At 43.2% G+C, this 20,348-nt stretch overlaps 1 protein-coding gene across 1 annotated transcript in view; it reads right to left on the reverse strand.

The window, feature by feature from the left end:
• The window catches only part of LOC146865704 (uncharacterized), a 632,622-nt gene extending 618,088 nt beyond the window's left edge, over positions 1 to 14,534 (reverse strand). The window contains exon 1 of the mRNA XM_085640187.1: positions 14,459 to 14,534. Within this exon, the coding sequence (XP_085496313.1) occupies positions 14,459 to 14,534 (76 nt within the window). The remainder of the gene's footprint in view (positions 1 to 14,458) is intronic.
• Between the last annotated feature and the right edge of the window lie 5,814 nt (positions 14,535 to 20,348).

Here is a 20,348-nt window from a genome sequence, read left to right on the forward strand (position 1 = left end):
TCCCATTTTTATCTACACCCTGAAGTCCTGAATGAGATTACTGACAAAGTCCTTATTGGTTTTCCTCCTACCTATGTAATCAACAACGTTTTTTTCAGATTGGCACCTTCAGGTCCTAAAAGGTCCCTATGCCTGTGGATTCCCCAAGGGTTCCACATTGTCCTTCATCACTGCCAACCTCTACATGGAGCACTTTGGGCCTCTACAAATTAATTACAACATAAAATTTCAGAATTCAGGAAATAAATAACTCCAGACAACCAACACCTCTCACTCTAGCAGGCAAGCACCATGCAGAGGTTCACTGTCACTGGCAAAGCAGTGTAATTAACTTAATGTAAATCCCAATAGGATAAATACTTTGTAAGGCACCCGACATTGCAGGATTGCATAAGTGTTCCATGCATTTTATTGTGGAGAATTATGAATTCTTGTGCTGCAGGCCATTTTTCCACATTCCACTTTTTCAGGCAGATGTGATGCCATCAGAAATGGATAAAATTGCCCCAAGTTTTTCATCTGCTCACTGCGGATTAGTGAAAAGGAATTTCCTCACCCCTACCAGTATCCAGCAGGACTGCCCAGACTCCCACAACTTAGAAAAGAGTTCAAGGCACACATATTTAAAGAACCCTATATTATGGTGGAGTAATAGTCTACGTCAGCTCTCAGAACCTAGTTACCACTCCAGTGACTCATTGACTGTTTAGCACACTAGGGCCCATATTACGGATGTGCCCTGGGGCGCAAAGGGCGCTTGTGCCCACTTTGTGCGTCCCCGAGGCACTTTGGCATTACAAAAGGGGCCAGAGATGCGCGCACGGACCATTCTGTAATACAGATAGCATGGGCGCACATGTTGCACCAGTGCTATCTAAAGAGGGAGTTCCCTCATTCACATGGGAGCGTGGCCACATACAAATGAGGGAATCTCTTTACCTCTGTGTCCGTGCCATATTATGGACACGGGTGCAGAGGTAAAGAAGCTGTCAGGGGGTGCACTGATAGTGCACCACAAAAATGTGACACACTGTCAGTGCTCCCCCTGTTGACAGCCCTGTGAAAGTGGTTAAGTGGGTCCTGTAGACCTCCAAACATTCCCTTGCATGCGAGTGCACTTACTCACTGCACCCGCCTGCAAGGGGATCTCTCTCTCCTCTTTAAAGTGTGGGCAGGTGCTGTCTGAACAGTGAAAGACAGAGCAGATTTGAAGCAGCTGCTTCATATTTCATGTGAATTAGCTGCCTCAGGGTTGTGCAAGTTTGTGGCTACCCTGAGGGCAGCGCATTCAACCTAATAAGGCGCACATTCCCTGTTTGCTCACGGCGCACCTCTTTGATACAAAGATTCTTCTCCCCTAAAATGATATAATCCCATTGAGTCCTATCCCTAGATCTCACACACAAACGCACACACATTCACACACACAGTTTTTTCCTAATAACGGGTCACTCTTACTTTTAAATGTTGAAACTCTATTTTGATGCAAAGTTCTCCTCCTGACAAGGGATTGTAGTATGTAAAATCGATCTGAGGAAACTCCTACTTGTAGCACTCTGGAAAGTAAGAGTGTAACTTCCACTCCATCTCAAAATCCTCTTGATCCAAAACCGATATGTTTCAGGAGTAAATAACTATCCTACAAAACCTCTATGTAGATATTGGGGTTATCAATCCTTCATCGACATAGCATAATAATTTGCGATGTGCAATTATTCTAAATAGATGTTTGTGGCTGTGAGCGAACTAAAATACTTGATAACATGTCAGAAACATACACTAATTCTTTCTAAGATAAGAGGCATATACAACCATATTCAAATTGTTTGGATTGTAAACAATTCTCATTGTTTCTGGACTGGTAAGGCCCGGATATACCCCACTTTTTATTTTACTCATAAACATATTTGCACTTGGTTTTCTATTGACTGATTCTTCCTTTAGATACGCACCATTGTCCACCGGCACCAGCAAACCATTAAGTATCCTTCAAACTTTCTTTTAATAATTAGTGCGTTTTGCCTTAGTATGTACTTGCTGAAGAAATAGACCACTGCTGGAACAAGTGCAAACCCTCTGGTTGACACCAGCAAAATGTCAGATTGGCAATTTCTGACGAGACTATACTCGGTTTTCCACTTCTTCAGGATATGTACATTTACAGGAAGGTTGTCGGAGACCACTTTAACTTTGAATTTAGATGTAGAATGAACACACACACCCTCCTTTTGTAATCAAAAGCAGTGTCTACATAGTAATGTTTCATCTATCTATCTATCTATCTATCTATCTATCTATCTATCTATCTATCTATCTATCTATCTATCTATCTATCTATCTATCTATCTATCTATCTATCTATCTATCTATCTATCTATCTATCTATCTATCTATCTATCTATCTATCTATCTATCTATCTATCTATCTATCTATCTATCTACCTATTCACTGAAAAAAACAAATGTTACAGGGAAACACTTTTTTGACCCCCCCCCCCACCCCCTTTTCTCAGCCCCTGCTTAATGGATCACCCTGAAACTTTGTATTTGTATTGAAAATACAAAAAAAGCTTGAATTCTGGGATGAATTTCACCAGCCATTTATTCCATGGCAATGCATTCCAACACTGAGGTCTTCATGCCGGCCTAATTACTAAAGTGCAAAATCACCTTTAAAAACATTCATCCAACAATGGAAATGGAAGAAATACATAACCAATGCGTTCAAGTGAGTTGCAAAAAAGATGAATAAATTAAAAAAAGAAGTAAAGAAGACCCCTGTTTACATTAACTTAAGGGAGTATGGAAAATTCATTAATTCTATAGAATTCTCCTGAACATGAAATTGAATTCAATATTTTTTAATACATTCATTTCATAGACAATAATTTGCATTAAAATTTCTCTAACGGCCAAGAGGCCTATTATTCCCAATTGAAACTGTAAAGGATACCTTGACACCCTTGGCCTGGTGATGGGGTCCCAGAATGGCCCAGTCTGGGGCCAAAACATTTTTATTTTGCCACCATGCACTGCGAATTACCGCACATATTGCATCACTCATGACATCTTCTACGACATTATTGACAATATTGGAGCAACTTTTGCAGTGAAATTATTGATGAGAAAACTGTGCATGCAGGGGCATGTGTTAAAGTTACCTTAGGGCACGAGTTATAGTTACTTTAGATAATTATAACCGGTGAATTTCAGTGGTTTTTAGAATTTAAATCATTACTGTGCTACAGAATATTTCACCTAACTATAACATTTATTTAACCTATGTTTTTAGTGTATATATATATATATATTTTGCAAAAAGAAAGAACCCACGTGGCTGGCGCTCACAGGCAGAAAGGATAAAGGCTCTTGTCAGGTAAGCGGCACTCAGCACACACGCCCCCTCAATGCCACTGATCCGACGCGTTTCGGGAATTCTCCCTTCCTCATGGATCACTCAAGAAACAGTGCGGCAAACAAATGCGCAGCAAGGAAGTGTCCACCTTTTATTTTTAACAGGAAGTCTGCCTCAGGTGAGATTAATTAGCTGTAGCATTCTGGGTATTGCAGCCCAATTATGATTTATAAAACCCAAGTGGGGCGTCTGCCGCAGTGTCTTTGATAAAAGTTCTTTGCAGAAGGAGCCAATGAACACCGCACTAACCATCAACACAGCAGCCTCCAGGCCACCCGCACCGCACTCCCGCCATGTGTCACAGGGTGCGGCTCTGCTTGGATCTTGCAGCGGTGTCACGCCGTGGCCGGGTTTGGACCACATAATATTTTGCAAAAAGAAAGAACCCACGTGGCTGGCACTCACAGGCAGAAAGGATAAAGGCTCTTGTCAGGTAAGCGGCACTCAGCACACACGCCCCCTCAATGTCACTGATCCGACGCATTTCGGGAATTCTCCCTTCCTCATGGATCACTCAAGAAACAGTGCGGCACACAAATGGGCTGCAAGGAAGTGTCCACCTTTTATTTTTAACAGGAAGTCTGCCTCAGGTGAGATTAATTAGCTGTAGCATTCTGGGTATTGCAGTCCAATTATAATTTATAAAACCCAAGTGGGGCGTCTGCCGCAGTGTCTTTGATAAAAGTTCTTTGCAGAAGGAGCCAATGAACACCGCACTAACCATCAACACAGCAGCCTCCAGGCCACCCGCACCGCACTCCCGCCATGTGTCACAGGGGCGGCTCAGCTTGGATCTTGCAGCGGTGCCACGCCGTGGCCGGGTTTGGACCACATATTATTTTGCAATAAGAAAGAACCCACGTGGCTGGCACTCACAGGCAGAAAGGATAAAGGCTCTTGTCAGGTAAGCGGCACTCAGCACACACGCCGCCTCAATGTCACTGAACCGACGCATTTCGGGAATTCTCCCTTCCTCATGGATCACTCAAGAAACAGTGCGGCACACAAATGGGCTGCAAGGAAGTGTCCACATTTTATTTTTAACAGGAAGTCTGCCTCAGGTGAGATTAATTAGCTGTAGCATTCTGGGTATTGCAGTCCAATTATAATTTATAAAACCCAAGTGGGGCGTCTGCCGCAGGGTCTTTGATAAAAGTTCTTTGCAGAAGGAGCCAATCAACACCGCACTAACCATCAACACAGCAGCCTCCAGGCCACCCGCACCGCACTCCCGCAATATGTCACAGGGGCGGCTATGCTTGGATCTTGCAGCGGTGCCACGCCGTGGCCGGGTTTGGACCACATATTATTTTGCAAAAAGAAAGAACCCACGTGGCTGGCACTCACAGGCAGAAAGGATAAAGGTATAACAACAATAAATTTTGAATGGGGGGTCAAAGGGAACAATATTTACCGACCCTATGGTTACCAATCCCTTTCCCTTAATGCAATATCAACAAACGGAAAACAAGGGTCAAAATGTAGGAGCCAATACTTTATATATAGGCATCTTCAAAATCAGGAAAAAAAAGCACAAATGTGAACAGTATCATTGATATTGAATCCCATCAGCCACTAAAAGTAGCGTACATCATCATTTAGGATTCAACCATACACTCAACTCCAGTTCAGGAGAACCATGTGGTGTATAAACAGAGAGGAAGAAATGAAATTCACAACTCCAGATCTACCATGATGTCGCTAAGGTGCAATTGGATGTGGTTGATGGTGTTTAAGCAGTGCAGAAAAACAAAATCAGTGAGTGCAAATGTTAAAAACATCTACAGGGTCAGTACAACCGTTTTATTAATAACTGACCAAGTGATGAGACTAAAAACAGTGCAAAAGCAGTTTGAAAGAATAACTGCTGGTGTCCTAGAGTTGGTCTACATGTTTCAGCCTATCGATTGAGTGCCAATCAGGCTTTCATCAGGACCAGAATAAACATGCTACTGCTGTATGGTGTGTTATCCAAAAAAGAAATGAAAATACAAAACCTACTTGAATGCAGGTTCTGAAGCACTCCCGAATATTCGTGGAGTAATACTCAAATCCTAAAAATGACAATAAAGAAAATTATAATGGAAATATCAATGATGTTCACAGGCTTTTCTTCACAATATTATCTCTGAAAAAATAGACGCTTATAAGGCTCCACTTAGTTAATAATAATGTCTTTCATTTAACTAAAATAGACAAATCTATAGCAAATTGTGCTGAATACAAAAATTGTTTTACCAAAATGAGAACTTATTGAGTAAAACGCTTACCCCTCAACGTAGGGGGTCTCTCCTCACCCCACCTGGCATCCGCTCAGATGAATGAGGCCCGCTCTGTATTTGAAATAAACGGGTATGACAAACGATATTACTGTCAATGTTAAAAATCACTACGCGCTTGTCCTATCTACAGGAACATGGAGAACAAAACGGCGAACCATCCACGGACCTGCCTTCTCAAATGTTGTCTCATGTATGAAAATACCGACAGAGACCGGCTGAAAAGAATAACACTGCTTCTGTTATCTATCGAGTCACTCCTCTAGTCTTACGTAAAAATGAGAATAAAAATGAAATTATATCGATGTTTTATGTCTCACAGGAGTGTTATGCAACGATCAAGATCTAAACATAGATTCCAAATAGCTATCTACGAGACTGCTGCCATAATGAACCAGTCTCATTAACTTTGGATTCAAAATGTAAGCGGAGCATTATCCAAGAACGCTTACCTATCCGTCGGTACCTCCGGCTGCGTAGAGCTGGACGGGGAGGCACCGACCCGTGAAGCTGACGCGTATAAATAGACACGCGGCATCGTAACAGATGCGTCAACGAAGAAGGAGACTTATGGTAATTGAAGTCTTTCAGCAAAGGCATAAACTTAATCGAGTACCAAATTGTACTCGAATACAGTGACAAACATAATGCATGGAGTGTTAGCCATTCAAAAGCAATATGGGTCGATGGCACAATGTAATTGAACAGTAGCTTAATGTTAAAATGTAAATGAGCATACAGATAAGCATTGCGAAAGTGGTGTAAGCAACTGCTCATAAATGTAAGGCAGAAACATTATATTATAACAACGACAATATAATGATATATAGCCTATCGTTAAAGGAACGTCAGACCCCAGTTTGACTAAGTGTGCTACACTTGCACCAAGGTAAGTACAAGGTCTAAAAGATTGTATTAATCATATAGCCATGGAGAAATTTATGAACTCAGAGGCTAGTCCAGGGTATATCGTCATTTAACCCTTGTGTGTCGCTATGGAGTAAATAAATCCATTTCTGTTCCTTTTTGAATAGGAAGCGGGTGATGTCGCTAACGTGTGTCGGAATGAACGGTTGTTCTAGTACCGTTCATTGTAATTCCTCTGCCTTGTGTTGATAGGTGAGGAATTGCTGAGTCAATTTAGTCGCCTGTTTCTTGCACATGATGGTACTTTTGTGTTCATTGATGCGCAGCTTTATTTTGCGTGTCGTCATCCCGACATATCTCAATGAACAGGGGCAAGTAATGAGGTATATAACTCTTTCAGAGTTGCAGTTAGTGTGTTTTTTAATTACCCACGGTGTCTGTGTCCCAATATCAACCTCTTTAGTTGGTGTGGTCTGTGGACAAGCTGTACATGTACCACAGGGAAAATGTCCTTGAACCCTCGGTAAATCCCATAATGTGTTGCTTTTGACAGGTGAGACAGTTTTTGGTCTGGTATGTACAAGGGTGTCTCGCAAACTGGTACCTCTTTTGTATGAAAAGAAGGGCCTTGGTAGGGTGTCCGGCCCAATATTTAGAATCGGCCAGTGTCTACGTATGCTCTTTTGAACCTTGTTTGTCTGAGTACAAAAAGTGTGTACAAATGTAAGTCTCGACAGTGATGGTTTAGTTACTGGTGGCTCGAGCAGAGCATCTCGGTTATTGTTCAGCGCCCTCTTCATTGCCTTCTTTACTAAATGTGAGGAATATTGACGCTGTTGTAGCTGAACAGAAAGATTCTGAGCATGCTTACAAAAACTCTCCGTGTCCGAACAATTTCTGCGAAGTTGCAAAAACTGTCCCACCGGCAAATTCTCTCGCAATGCTCTGGGGTGGTAACTCTGAAAAGTAAGCAGAGAGTTTCTGGCCATGGGTTTTTTATATAATTCGCAACCTAGACCACCATTTGCAGGGTATATACATATATCCAGAAAAGGTAATTTTTCTTTACTGTACTCCATGGTGAATCTCAAAAAGGAATTTTGGTTATTCAACCAATCATAGAATTCCGAGACAGCTTGGGTGGTACCTCTGAAGATGACAAAAATGTCATCAATATAGCGTTTCCACACTCTTATTTGCTCACGGAATGGATTGTCAACATTGAGTACATGGTTCTGTTCAAAGACATGAACATACAGATTGGCTAACGAAGGGGCAAAAATACTCCCCATCGAAGTTCCTGAAACTTGAAGGTACATCTTCTCTTCGAACTTGAAAATTTTTTCAGTCATTGCCAATCTTGCACATTCCATAATGAACGGAATGGGTGTAATGGTTTCTGGATTTTGAGGAGCAATTTCCAGTAGTTCACGTATTGCCTCCAGAGTTTCCAATTGCGGAATGGCTGTATACAGTGATGCAATATCAAAGGACACCAGGAGATCTTGATCAACATCAAATGTTGTAACTGATAACAATCTCAAGACATCCTTGGTATCTTGTAAAAGTTCTTTGCAGAAGGAGCCAATGAACACCGCACTAACCATCAACACAGCAGCCTCCAGGCCACCCGCACCGCACTCCTGCCATGTGTCACAGGGGCGGCTCTGCTTGGATCTTGCAGCGGTGCCACGCCGTGGCCGGGTTTGGCCCACGTGGCTGGCACTCACAGGCAGAAAGGATAAAGGCTCTTGTCAGGTAAGCGGCACTCAGCACACATGCCCCCTCAGTGCCACTGATCCGACACTTGGGTTTTATAAATTATAATTGGACTGCAATACCCAGAATGCTACAGCTAATTAATCTCACCTAAGGCAGACTTCCTGTTAAGAATAAAAGGTGGACACTTCCTAGCAGCCCATTTGTTTGCCGCACTGTTTCTTGAGTGATCCATGAGGAAGGGAGAATTCCCGAAACGCGCCGGATCAGTGGCATTGAGGGGGCGTGTGTGCTGTGTGCCGCTTACCTGACAATAGCCTTTATCCTTTCTGTGAGTGCCAGCCACGTGGGTTCTTTCTTTTTGCAATATATATATATATATATATATATATATATATATATATATATATATATATATATATATATATATATATATATATATAATGTTGGTCTTCACTGTGTTGAGATTGTCAAGTATCCACCAATATATAATAACAGCTGTGCACATATTTGGCTTTCTCTCCGTCGGTACCTTATTTCAGTTGTTGTGATCAAGTCCTGGACAAATTTAAAATCATTTCCAATTATTACCTGGCCCTGCAACAGGGTTAATTCCAATATTGTCTTATCGTGTCTATTGTTCATTATCAGTATAAATATGTATTTATGAATTTCAATTTGAATTTCCAAATTAAATTACCCTAATTGTTTTTATGTTTATTATTAGCAGTAATAGTGTATTATCATCATTCCAGCCAAAGAAAATTACAGCTCACCGGTGACTCTTAATGAAGGTGAAGGGTCTACTAGTTTCCAATGGTTGTCCTCACAGGAATCCACCCTGGGTGGACACTGGGCCACTCTGTGTAAAAAGAGTGCATGGCCAAATAACAGATAACATAGCAAGCATATTTATCCTGCTCATTTAATTTATGGAGATGTCAACATTTATCTTTTTGTTTGAGAAAACACCTTTTACAGTGTTCAGTGATACACCCTCCTAGACACCATACAGTTGTGTTGTCAGTTTCAGTGCTCCAACATGGACAGTTGTGAGAAATAAATCTGCCTTCTATTAATCCAAAATCTTTTTGGAAGTGAGTGTAGTTGGCCCATGAGCTCAAAGTGGGAGCTTTTCCCATGTTCTCTTGTCTGTACATAGAGGACAGATTCCTGCTTTGGGACGGCAGACCTGGTGAGATCATTGAACAATAATCCTTACAGATGCCTCTCTAGGTGAAGCCTCGGGAGTAGAATGCCTCTATGGTTGCTGCCCTGACCGTGTTATCACGGCAGTATGTTGGCAGAGCTCTAATTTCATTTTTGAGACAGCAAGGGTGCCCTTTTGAAAACAACAACAATTTGAAATTGGAGAACTCTGGGTTTGTAGTGGAAGCATAAATGATTTCACTGCTGGCCAGGGAGGGGGCAGGTGGGAGGGAATGGTGAGACATTTGGCACAAAAACAAGAGGAATCACCATGCTCCCATCCTTAACTCAAATGCCTCTGTAGCCTGTCTATGCAGTTTTAAAACTAGAAATTCTATCTGCCAAAACAACTCTATTTGACAGGCCTAAATCATTCTTTTAAATATTAATAAGGCACCCCTAAATAGGCCTTGAATGCTCATAGGACATGGAGTCTACTACTTTTCCAAAGGAAAGCACTGGGATACAATATTGAAATTAATAATGTTCTCTGATTAGGAAACAGCTACAAACTTCATTCTTGACATTTTTCAAATATTACAAGCCTAATCTATTGCTAAAGTCAGATTGGTAACAAATATTTTACAAAAAGTACTTTTAAAAAGCCAACTTCTACCTGCTGATGACTCTAGAATCTCATTTGCATGCACTTCCAACTGTCACCCAGGAGCTGAGTAACTCCTTTCATGAAGTATCTTAATTACCTGTCAAGAGGCCTACCCTGTCACAGGCAGATGTAGCTAACACCTGGGCCTTCCCCCACCTTAGCCAGGCACCAATCCTAGTGAGAGAGGAACTGCCCTCAGAACCATTTTTGAGTGACCGCTTTGCCAATTTGAAGAGGGCGCTGGGCCATGCTTCGCCGTAGCTCCCACTATGTTAATTTTAATGCTGAATCCAGCAATGCTGAGCCCTCTTCGATTTGAAAGTACAGCTTCATCTGTGCCATAGTTGAAGAAGAAAACTTGAACTTTTCCCATGTGGAGCTTCTCCTGCCTAAAACCAGCCATATTGCCGAAACTTTATTCCAACACCAGAATCAGTGACGTCGAGCCCCTCTCTCAACGCCAGCCCACTGCCTGTATTCACTGAAGATTGTCAATGCCAGGAGGTGATTTTTCCACTGGGACAAACCTGGCTCTTATATCCAACCCACAGTCCATCGCGGGTGGCCTAAAACGTACCTTTGGCCCAGACACGAGCAACCAGATGACTGTGGTTGGTACTTCATGCTTTTGGGTGCTATTTTCCTTTAAAAATATTTTGTAAATTATATTTGCAGTTCTCCTTATTGGATGTTTATCATTTTGGTGTCATTTTGCTCATTAAATTATGCTCTGTTTTTATAAATTGCAATGGGACTTTTATTGTGTTTTTATTTTTTTAATTCTTTTTATTAAAGTGACAGGAAGCATAACAATTTACACATTATTTTGGTACCCGTTGTCATTATTTGTACAATTTTACATTCCTGGGCATGTCTCTTTTACCATCCAGCCTTTCTGCTTTCCACACTCCGCCTATTGCTATTACGGTGAATCGTCCATGGGGTTTACTCTCCTCTGCATCTCTACCATTGGGCTCTCACACAGATTTCCACAGTATGCATTCCACATGCCCCAGATCTGCTCACATTTCTTAGGGCATCCCCTACTTGTATATACTGTTTCCTCCGCAACCCTACACCAATCCAGGTCTCTCTCCCACTCACGTACGCCCGGCACCTCTGGGGCCCCCTAGTGTCTGGCAATATTTCGTTTTGCAATTATGAGCTCCAATGTGACCCAGAGCCGCCCCTTCTCACTAAGATCTGTGGGTTCCCATACATTGAGGAGACACCAGCTCAGAGTGGGGGTCAATTCTATCCCTTTAACCTCGGACATCTTTTGTGTGATGGATTCCCAATATAGTTGCATTCTAGGGCATTCCCAAATCATGTAGTAGTATGTACCCTCCAGGCCGTATCCTTTTCCACAGGAGGCATCCTCTAGTTTGTCCATTCTCACTAGGCAACTACGCGAGTAATTTATCCTCTGCAATATTTTCAGCTGCACCAGCTGAACTTGCTCGATATGGCCACTTCTTTCAGGGACGACAGAGAGTCTTGCCAGTCCTCTTCATTAATTTCCCCTATGTCGACCTGACACCTGTCTCTAAGTTTGGTGAGGGGGTCCGGGAGTTATTTATCAGTTTCTGGTATGTTAGGGACATTGCTTTCTTGGTCAAACGATCTATTAGGAGTCTGTCTTCCAGCGGAGAGGACTCTGGGAGGATCACGCCCTTGGGGATCGCTCACTGCAATGCATGTTTAATCTGTAGATAACTAAATGTTTCTGTATTAGATCATTCGTACTCCTTTTGAAGTACTTTGAACATTCATACATTGCCCGCACCCACAGATTACCCACCCGGGATATCCCTATGAGGACCCATTTATCGAATCTCTGATGTTTGCCCATTTGCGCAAGTATTTCTGCATACCAAAGTGGGGTGTGTTGCGTGATCCTATTGTTCCACCCCAACTGTTTCTGAGCCGTATGCCACAGTTGAACCGTGGTTTTGGTCGCTCCCGTAAGAGCTGAGCGACTCAGTGAGGTGTACAGCACTCTCATTTATCCCCTCCTACCCAGAACATACCTATCCCTACGATAAGCTGGATCGCCCGGCGACTGATACATGTAGTGGTTAATGGCCACCAGTTGTGACGCCCAATAGTATCTCCGTATGTCGGGTGATGCGATTCCTCCCTGAACCCCGAACTAGCTTCTGGTGAGCAATTCTCAATGGCTTTCCTTCCCATAATAACTTTCTTTGTTCGTTTTCTATCTCCGTAAAGTATTTGGGGGGTACAGCGTATGGTGTATTTTGTACGATGTAGAAAAACAGGGGTGTGCCATCATTTTAAAAAGAGATGCCCTGCAGAGCAGGTAGAGGGGCAGTGTCTTCCAGTGGTTTGCATCTTCTTGTAGGCGCCGCAGGGGGACAGCAAGTTACGGTCATAAAAGAGGTTTGGGTCTGTCATTATTAACATTCCTAAGTAGCGGAAGCCCTCTTTTACTACCCCCGCCTCGCAGTCAGCGGGAAGTGCTTGGGATTTGCCATGTAACACATAGATGGTGGATTTGGACCAATTTATATTATAGCCTGGGTACCTTCCAAAGTTGGAGAATTTAAAAGCCTGTGAATTGAATGTTTAGGGGATGCCAAATACAAAAGGATGTCATCGGCATATAGGGATATTCTGTCCTCCCATTCATGAGTCCAATGCAATCTCCTGACCATTGGGTCCCTCCGGACCCAAAAGCCAGGGGTGCCAACATTACTGCGAAAATCAGGGGCAACAGAGGACACCCCTGCCTCGTCCATGTCTTCAGTGGGAATCTGTGGAATGTTGTATTATTAACCACCACTTGTGCCACAGGGTCTGCGTAAAGCAGCTTAACCCATGCCCTGAAATTAGGACCGAACCCCATTTTCAACGGCACTGTGAACATATACAGCCACTCTATGGTGTTGAAGGCCATCCGAGCATCGAGAGACATGACCACTGCTTCCTGCTGTATTGTCTCCACCCTTCCCAGCACTCCATTAAGTCTGCGAAAGTTGAGCGCTGTATTCCTCCCTGGCATGAAACCTGACTGGTCCAGGTGTACCAATCGCGGGAGTACTTGGAAGAGGCGATCGGCAAGTACTTTGGCAAGGATTTTCGCTTCTGCGTTTATCAGCAAGATAGGCCGGTAGGACGTGCATTTATCTTTTAGTTTACCCTCTTTGTGAATCACTACAATGGATGCAAGACGTTGATCCTCGAGCAATGCCCCTAGCTCCCGACTTTCATTATACATGTTTTTTAGATGGGGGGTCAATGTGGTTGAGGTGATTTTATACAGCTCAACCGGGATGCCGTTGGGCCCTGATGCTTTCCCCGATTGGATATTTTGGATCGCCTGTTCTATCTCTCCCTCCATTATGTCTTCCTCCGTAAGAGTCAGGGCCTCTGCATCCAGGGCTGGGATGGGCATGTCTTCAAGTAATTCTTTCGCCTCCTCTGCTGTTCAGTTCCTGGAGGGTGAATACACTTCTGTGTAATAGGTTGCGAATTCCTTCGCAATTGCTTGAGGCTCCCTAAGCTGTTCACCATCTTTTGAGATTAGAGTGGTAACTATCCTATTGGCTTGTTCCCGCCGGTCCAGCCAGGCAAGCAATTTCCCTGTCTTATATCCTAGCTCGTATAGCTCGTATATTTTATGACTGGTTGCCATATGTTGAATCCTGGCTGTATCTGTGGCCATGTCTCAATACTCTTTCGTTTTGATATCGAGAATATGCCTAGCCTCCTTTGCGTTATTGTCTGTGAGAGCACCCTCAATGTCAAGGATTTCGCCCTCGATTTTTTCCATTGCTGCTTTTTTCTCTTTCCTGTGTCCCGCAATATTGTGTTGTGTTTTTGACTTTCAAGCTGTTTTGGTACTTGTAAACCCTTTACACATTTCCTTAAGTTAAGCCTGCTTGCTCTATGCCACGGTTACCAAGGGTTTAAATTGCTGAAACCTTCACTGGACCGAACAAGTATAGTGTCACCCCAACTAAGAATCGAGTTTCTCACAGGTCTCTCTGCACTTTTACTAATAGGGAGCTGGATGTTTCAGGGCCGATCTACAAAGCCATGTCAGAATATTTAAATGAGTACTCCTGTAGTAGAACTTTCCACAACCATAAATGCGTTTGTGAATCAGGCGCAATATTTGTTTACACAATTATTTTTTATTTGGCACATGATTAAGAGCTTTGCTATAGTTCCCTCTCTTACTTTAATATGCATGTTGAAATAAGACCAACATGCTGGCCCATTCCTAATTCATTGCTCTTTCCTACATGTGCTGATGCACATATGCTCTACGATAGTTTTGTACTGTAAAAAGGACATGTGATTGCATGCTACCCAAGCGATGTAATTTTGGAAACTTACTTAACTTCCACTCAGGGTTTTCTGAGCTGCTTCTCCTCCTGCAGTGTTTCCTTCTCTTTTTGCTCATTTCACACATCTACAGTGCATGAATTCTTGACGTCCCTGGAAAAACAGAATATAAATAATAACTACATTCCAAGTAAGAATACAAAAAGAGGTGGATGGAAATGCTTAAATCGGAGATTCTTATACACTGGAAATTCCTGTGGGTAGTTATAGTTACATATTAGCATGAAAGTCTATTGTTTGAAAACTCCTCTTGGCTGTTATCGAAAGAGATCAACCATATTCAAATTGATCATTGCTCCACTTCAAATGGGTAACCAGGCATGAACTGGTGGGTTATGCCCACTCAGCACAGAAACACAGAGGGACTCATTTTTGGGATTTTGGCGTAGGGTAGCACAGCAAAGCACCTTGCTGCGGTGCCCTACACCAAAGTGAAAGGGCAGGAATGCACCGTATTGAAGCAATTTGGTGCGTTCTTGTCCTTTCTCTCTGTGCTGTCACCATTTTGGCAGCCTAGCACCATGGTGCAAGGGTGCCTCAGTTGCATGCAGGATTGTTTTTGTACAGGAAAGGGCACCTTCCTGCACATAAACAATCCTAAGAAACCTTTTCCTCTTTTTATGTGTGCTGCAGAATGCAGCACACATGGAAAGATGAAAAAACGAGGAGAAATAAACATATTTCTCCTCATTACACCTCACCTCAGGAGGCGTACGGATTTGGTTCTTCCCCAGGTTTACATCACTTTGTAAATCTGGGGAAGCGGTAAATTCCATGGGTGTTGTGTGGGAAAACGCACCACAACACCCAGAATGCAGCACACATGGAAAGATGAAAAAACGAGGAGAAATAAACATATTTCTCCTCATTACACCTCACCTCAGGAGGCGTACGGATTTGGTTCTTCCCCAGGTTTACATCACTTTGTAAATCTGGGGCAGCGTTAAATTCCATGGGTGTTGTGTGGGAAAACGCACCACAACACCCATGGAACGCCTCCTGGTGCTGAGTAAGGTGACACAGCGGTTTGCGCTCTGTCAACTTACACGCAGGGTGGCTTCATAAATCAAAATGAGAGCCCTGCGTCACGAATGTGGTGCCAAAGTGACACAGAGCTGTCATAAATAAGAATCAGAGAGTTCCAGATGTTGTGACCTTGCTTGTCATAGTGAGGTAAGCTTGAGGCCATAAACACAATATATGCACATGTGCGTATTTAGCTACCAGTTAGAGGCACTCACTAAAAAGACAAATTGAAATATATGTGCCAGCACTTACTAACCAGTTAGAATTATTTGGAGTAGTTTTCAAGCATGCAATTTTTGTGTGAATTCATCATGAAAAACATAAAGAGGGGGTCCAAAGTATGTACTTTTCTGTTTCAAATCCCATAGGAAACGTTGCTCACCACTGAATGGATTTAATCCAAACTTGTCTGAAAAGAAAATCTTTACCAAGAAAGCATGGTTTTCACGGTTATTGTAAATCTGTTCAGTAGTTTTTGTGATCTAAGCATTTGAAGAAAGCACCAAGTGGGCATGAAAGGGTTAATATTTATGTACATTTTCTGTGTTAAATTTGTGAATTCGAAATTACTGAATGTTGTCTATCACATTGAATTTTTCTTTTGGTTGATGAAGGAGATCAAAAATGTGTTTCCAACACCTTGCAAATCGAGACTTCAAACTTCCATGTGACTTTAGAACCATGAAAACAAATGTACAGCTAAAGAGAGGCACCAAAATGGGTCAGAGGCATGAAAAATGTGGGAAAAACATAGTAAAAATGTTTTTTTTTATAACTTCTCAACTTTGAATAAAATTGCAAACACGGCAGACATTTTTTCAGGTACGTATGCCACTTTAAGGGCTATGTAAATTCCAAGGAAAATGCAAATTCCAGTAAATGGAAACACAGAGGCAAAAAGACATAAAAGATGGCACTAGAATTGAAAATGAGAAAAGAGTGAAGGAGGGTTGATGGGGGTGACGTAGCAAAGTAAGGAATAAGAAAAAAAACAAGATGGAAGACATGAAACTAGTGTAAATTTAAACAAATTGTGAGTAAAAAACACACACATATATAAAGACACCCACATGCCAACACAAAGATACACAAAAACACATACATACATACAGTCACACCTGCATACACATACCTTCTTTTTTTGTACCCAGACTGAATACACACACATTCATACTCTACCACTCACACACCCATACACATAGTTAGAGTTTAAGTACAATATTCTTTAATACCAGCGCGGCAGAAGCAATCCTAGAAATCCACTGAAAAAGAGGGCCTCATTACGATGGCGGTTGGTCGATCATCCGACCGCCATCGTAGCAGGATTGTGAACGCCAGACAAGTAGTCAGCTGTCCAACCCGCCATATTTTATTAAGACTGCTGTGAAGGCGGTCGGAAACTGCATTTGTCTACTGCAGCTTGTGCTGCGTCCCGGAAAAGGGCTGCAATACATGCCGTAGTACAAAAAGGCACATTTTCAAACTTCCATGCACCGTGTGCCAGGCACCATGTGGTACCTAGAAGACGGTGCATGGATGTTTGGGGGGGCGCCTCTTAGCAGTGGCCCACAAGGACCCTTTCCAACAGACTTTTCATAGCAGTGAAAGGCTGTGGAAAATGGACATCCTAATCACCTCTATTGTAGGGATTAGTGTCCGACTGCCACCGGAGGCGGTGGTCTGTCCCCCAGACCCTGCGGTACGCCCATCCAAATTGTAATGCGGCTGTCGGACCTAAGACCTGGATGTTGGTGAGACCACCGACAGGTGGCAGTCCCAATGTCCCAATTCATAACTATAATGTCCCTGAAACCTGTGTTTTTTTCATTTTTTTAAATGCTAATTTCTAACTAAGCCTACATAGGTAGGACATGTACAGAAAGCAAAGGAAAGGTGCAGAAAGAGGCAAGAGAGGTGCAGAAAGAGGAATAAAGGTGCAGAAAGAAGCAAGAAAAATGCAGAAAGAAGCAGCAGAGGTGCAGAAAGAGGCCTACTTTGACTGTTCCTTTCCACAAACTCATACAAAGTAGCCTAATCACTAATCCATCTCCCACAATGTCTTAAACTTCTCTTTTACTCTTGAAGGTTCACTATATATCGACTACACAGAAAAGGTATGCAGAGAGCTGCAGAAAGAGGCAAGAGAGTTGCACAAACAGGCAAAAGAGGTGCAGACAGAGGCAAGAGAGGTGCAAAAAGAGGGAAGTAGGGTGCAGAAAGAGGCAAGAGGGGTGCAGAAATTTGCAAGAGAGGTGCAGAAAGAAGCAAGAGCAATGCAGAAAGAACCAGCAGAGGTACAGAAAGAGGCCAAGGGGTGCAGAAAGAGGCAAGAGATGTGCACAAATCAGCAAAAGAAGTGCAGAAAGAGGCAAGAGAACTGCAGAAATAGGCAAGCGAGGTGTAGAAAGAAGCAAGAGAGGCACACAAAGAGAGAAGAAGGGTAAAAAAAGAGGCAAGAGAAGTACAGAAAGAGGCAACAGAGGTGCGGAAAGAGGCAAGAGAGGTGAAGTATCAGGCAGAAAGGGTACCAAAAGAGGGAACAGAAGTGCAGAAAGAGGCAATAGAGGTGCAGAAAGAAGGAAGAGAGATACAGTAAGAGGCTAGAAAAGTGCAGACAAAAGCAAGAGAAGTGCAGAAAGAAATAACAGAGGTGCAGAAAGAGGTAAGAGGGGTGCAGAAGGAGGCAAGAGAGGTATAAAAAAAGGGAAGAATGGTGCAGAAAGAAGCACGAGAGGTACAGAAAAAAGCAAGAGAGGTATAGAAAGAAGCAAGAGACGTACAGAAAGAAGCAACAGAGGTGCAGAAAGAGGAAAGAGAAGTGCAGAAAGAGGCAAAAGGGATGCAGAAAGAAGCAAGAGAGGGAAAAAAGCAAGGGAAGTGCAGAAAGAAGCAACATGGGTGCAGAAAGAGGCTAGAGGGGGACAGAAAGAGGCAAGACAACTGCAGAAATAGGAACAGGGGTGCAGAAGGAGGCAAGAGAACTGCAGAAAGAGGCAAGAGAGTTGCAGAAACAAGCAAAAGAGGAGCAGACAGAGGGAACAGGGATGCAGACAGAGGCAAGAGAGGTGCAGAAAGAGGGAAGTAGGGTGCAGAAAGAGGCAAGAGGGGTGCAGAAATTTGGAAGAGAGGTGCAGAAAGAAGCAAGAGCAATGCAGAAAGAACCAACAGAGGTACACAAAGAGGCCAGTGGGTGCAGAAAGAGGCAAGAGATGTGCAGAAATCAGCAAAAGAGGTGCAGAAAGAGGCAAGAGAACTGCAGAAAGAGACAAGAGAGGAGTAGAAAGAAGCAAGAGAGGCACACAAAGAGGGAAGAAGGGTAAAGAAAGAGGCAAGAGAAGTACAGAAAGAAGCAACAGAGGTACAGAAAGAGGCAAGAGAGGTGAAGTATCAGGCAGAAAGGGTACCAAAAGAGGGAACAGAAGTGCAGAAAGAGGCAATAGATGTGCAGAAAGAAGGAAAAGAGATACAGTAAGAGGCTAGAAAAGTGCAGACAAAAGCAAGAGAAGTGCAGAAAGAAATAACAGAGGTGCAGAAAGAGGTAAGAGGGGTGCAGAAGGAGGCAAGAGAGGTATAGAAAAAGGGAAGAATGGTGCAGAAAGAAGCAAGAGAGGTACAGAAAGAAGCAAGAGTGGTACAGAAAGAAGCAAGAGAAAGGCAGAAAGAAGCTACGGAGGTGGAGAAAGAGACAAGAGGGGCACAGAAAGAGGCACAGGGAGGTGAGGAAAGAGGGCAGACGAGTGCAGAAAAAAGCAAGAGAGGCATAGAAAGAAGCCAGAGAAGTACAGAAAGAAGCACGAGAAGTGCAGAAAGAGGCATGAGAATACAGAAAGAGGGAAGAGGTGTGCAGAAAGAGGCAAAAGGGATGCAGAAAGAAGAAAGAGAGGGAAAAAAGCAAGAGAAGTGCAGAAAGAAGCAACATGGGTGCAGAAAGAGGCTAGAGGGGAACAGAAAGAGGCAAGACAACTGCAGAAATAGGAACAGGGGTGCAGAAGGAGGCAAGAGAACTGCAGAAAGAGGCAAGAGGGGTGCAGAAATTTGCAAAAGAGGTGCAGAAAGAAGCAAGAGCAATGCAGAAAGAACCAGCAGAGGTACAGAAAGAGGCCAAGGGGTGCATAAAGAGGCAAGAGATGTGCACAAATCAGCATAAGAGGTGCAGAAAGAGGCAAGAGAACTGCAGAAATAGGCAAGAGAGGTGCAGGAAGAATCAAGAGAGGCACACAAAAAGGAAAGAAGGGTACAAAAAGAGGTAAGAGCCTAAGAGGGGTACAGAAAGAAGCAAGGGAGGTACAGAAAGAAGCAAGAGAAGTACAGAAAGAAGAAACAGAGGTGCAGAAAGAGGCAAGATGGGTGCAGAAAGAGGCAAGAGAAGTGCAGAAAGAAGCAACAGAGGTGCATAAATAGGCAAGAGAGGTGAGGCATCAGGCAGGAGAGGTGCAGAAAGAGGGAACGGGGTACAGAAAGAGGCAAGAGAGGTGCAATAAGATGGAAGAGGGATACAGAAAGAGGCAAGAGGGGTGCAGAAAGAAGCACGTGTGGTGCAGAAAGAGGCAACAGAGGTACAGAATGAGGCAACAGAGGTGCAGAAACAGGCAAGAAAAGTACAGAAAGAGGCAAGAGAAGTGCTGAAAGAAGCAGCAGAGGTGTAGAAAGACTCAAGAGAAGTGATGAAAGAAACAAGAGAGTTGCAGAAAGAAACAAGAGCGGTGCAGAAAAAAGCAAGAGAAGTGCAGAAAGAGGCAAGTGAGGTGCAGAAACAGGCAAGTGAGGTGCAGAAACAGGCAAGAGGGGTACAGACAGAGGCAAGAGAAGTGCAGAAAGAGGAAAGAGGGGTGCAGAATGAGGCAAGAGGGGTACA

This window comes from Triturus cristatus, chromosome 2_1 (genome assembly GCF_964204655.1).
Source record: "Triturus cristatus chromosome 2_1, aTriCri1.1, whole genome shotgun sequence".
Classification (NCBI taxonomy): Eukaryota; Metazoa; Chordata; class Amphibia; order Caudata; family Salamandridae; genus Triturus; species Triturus cristatus.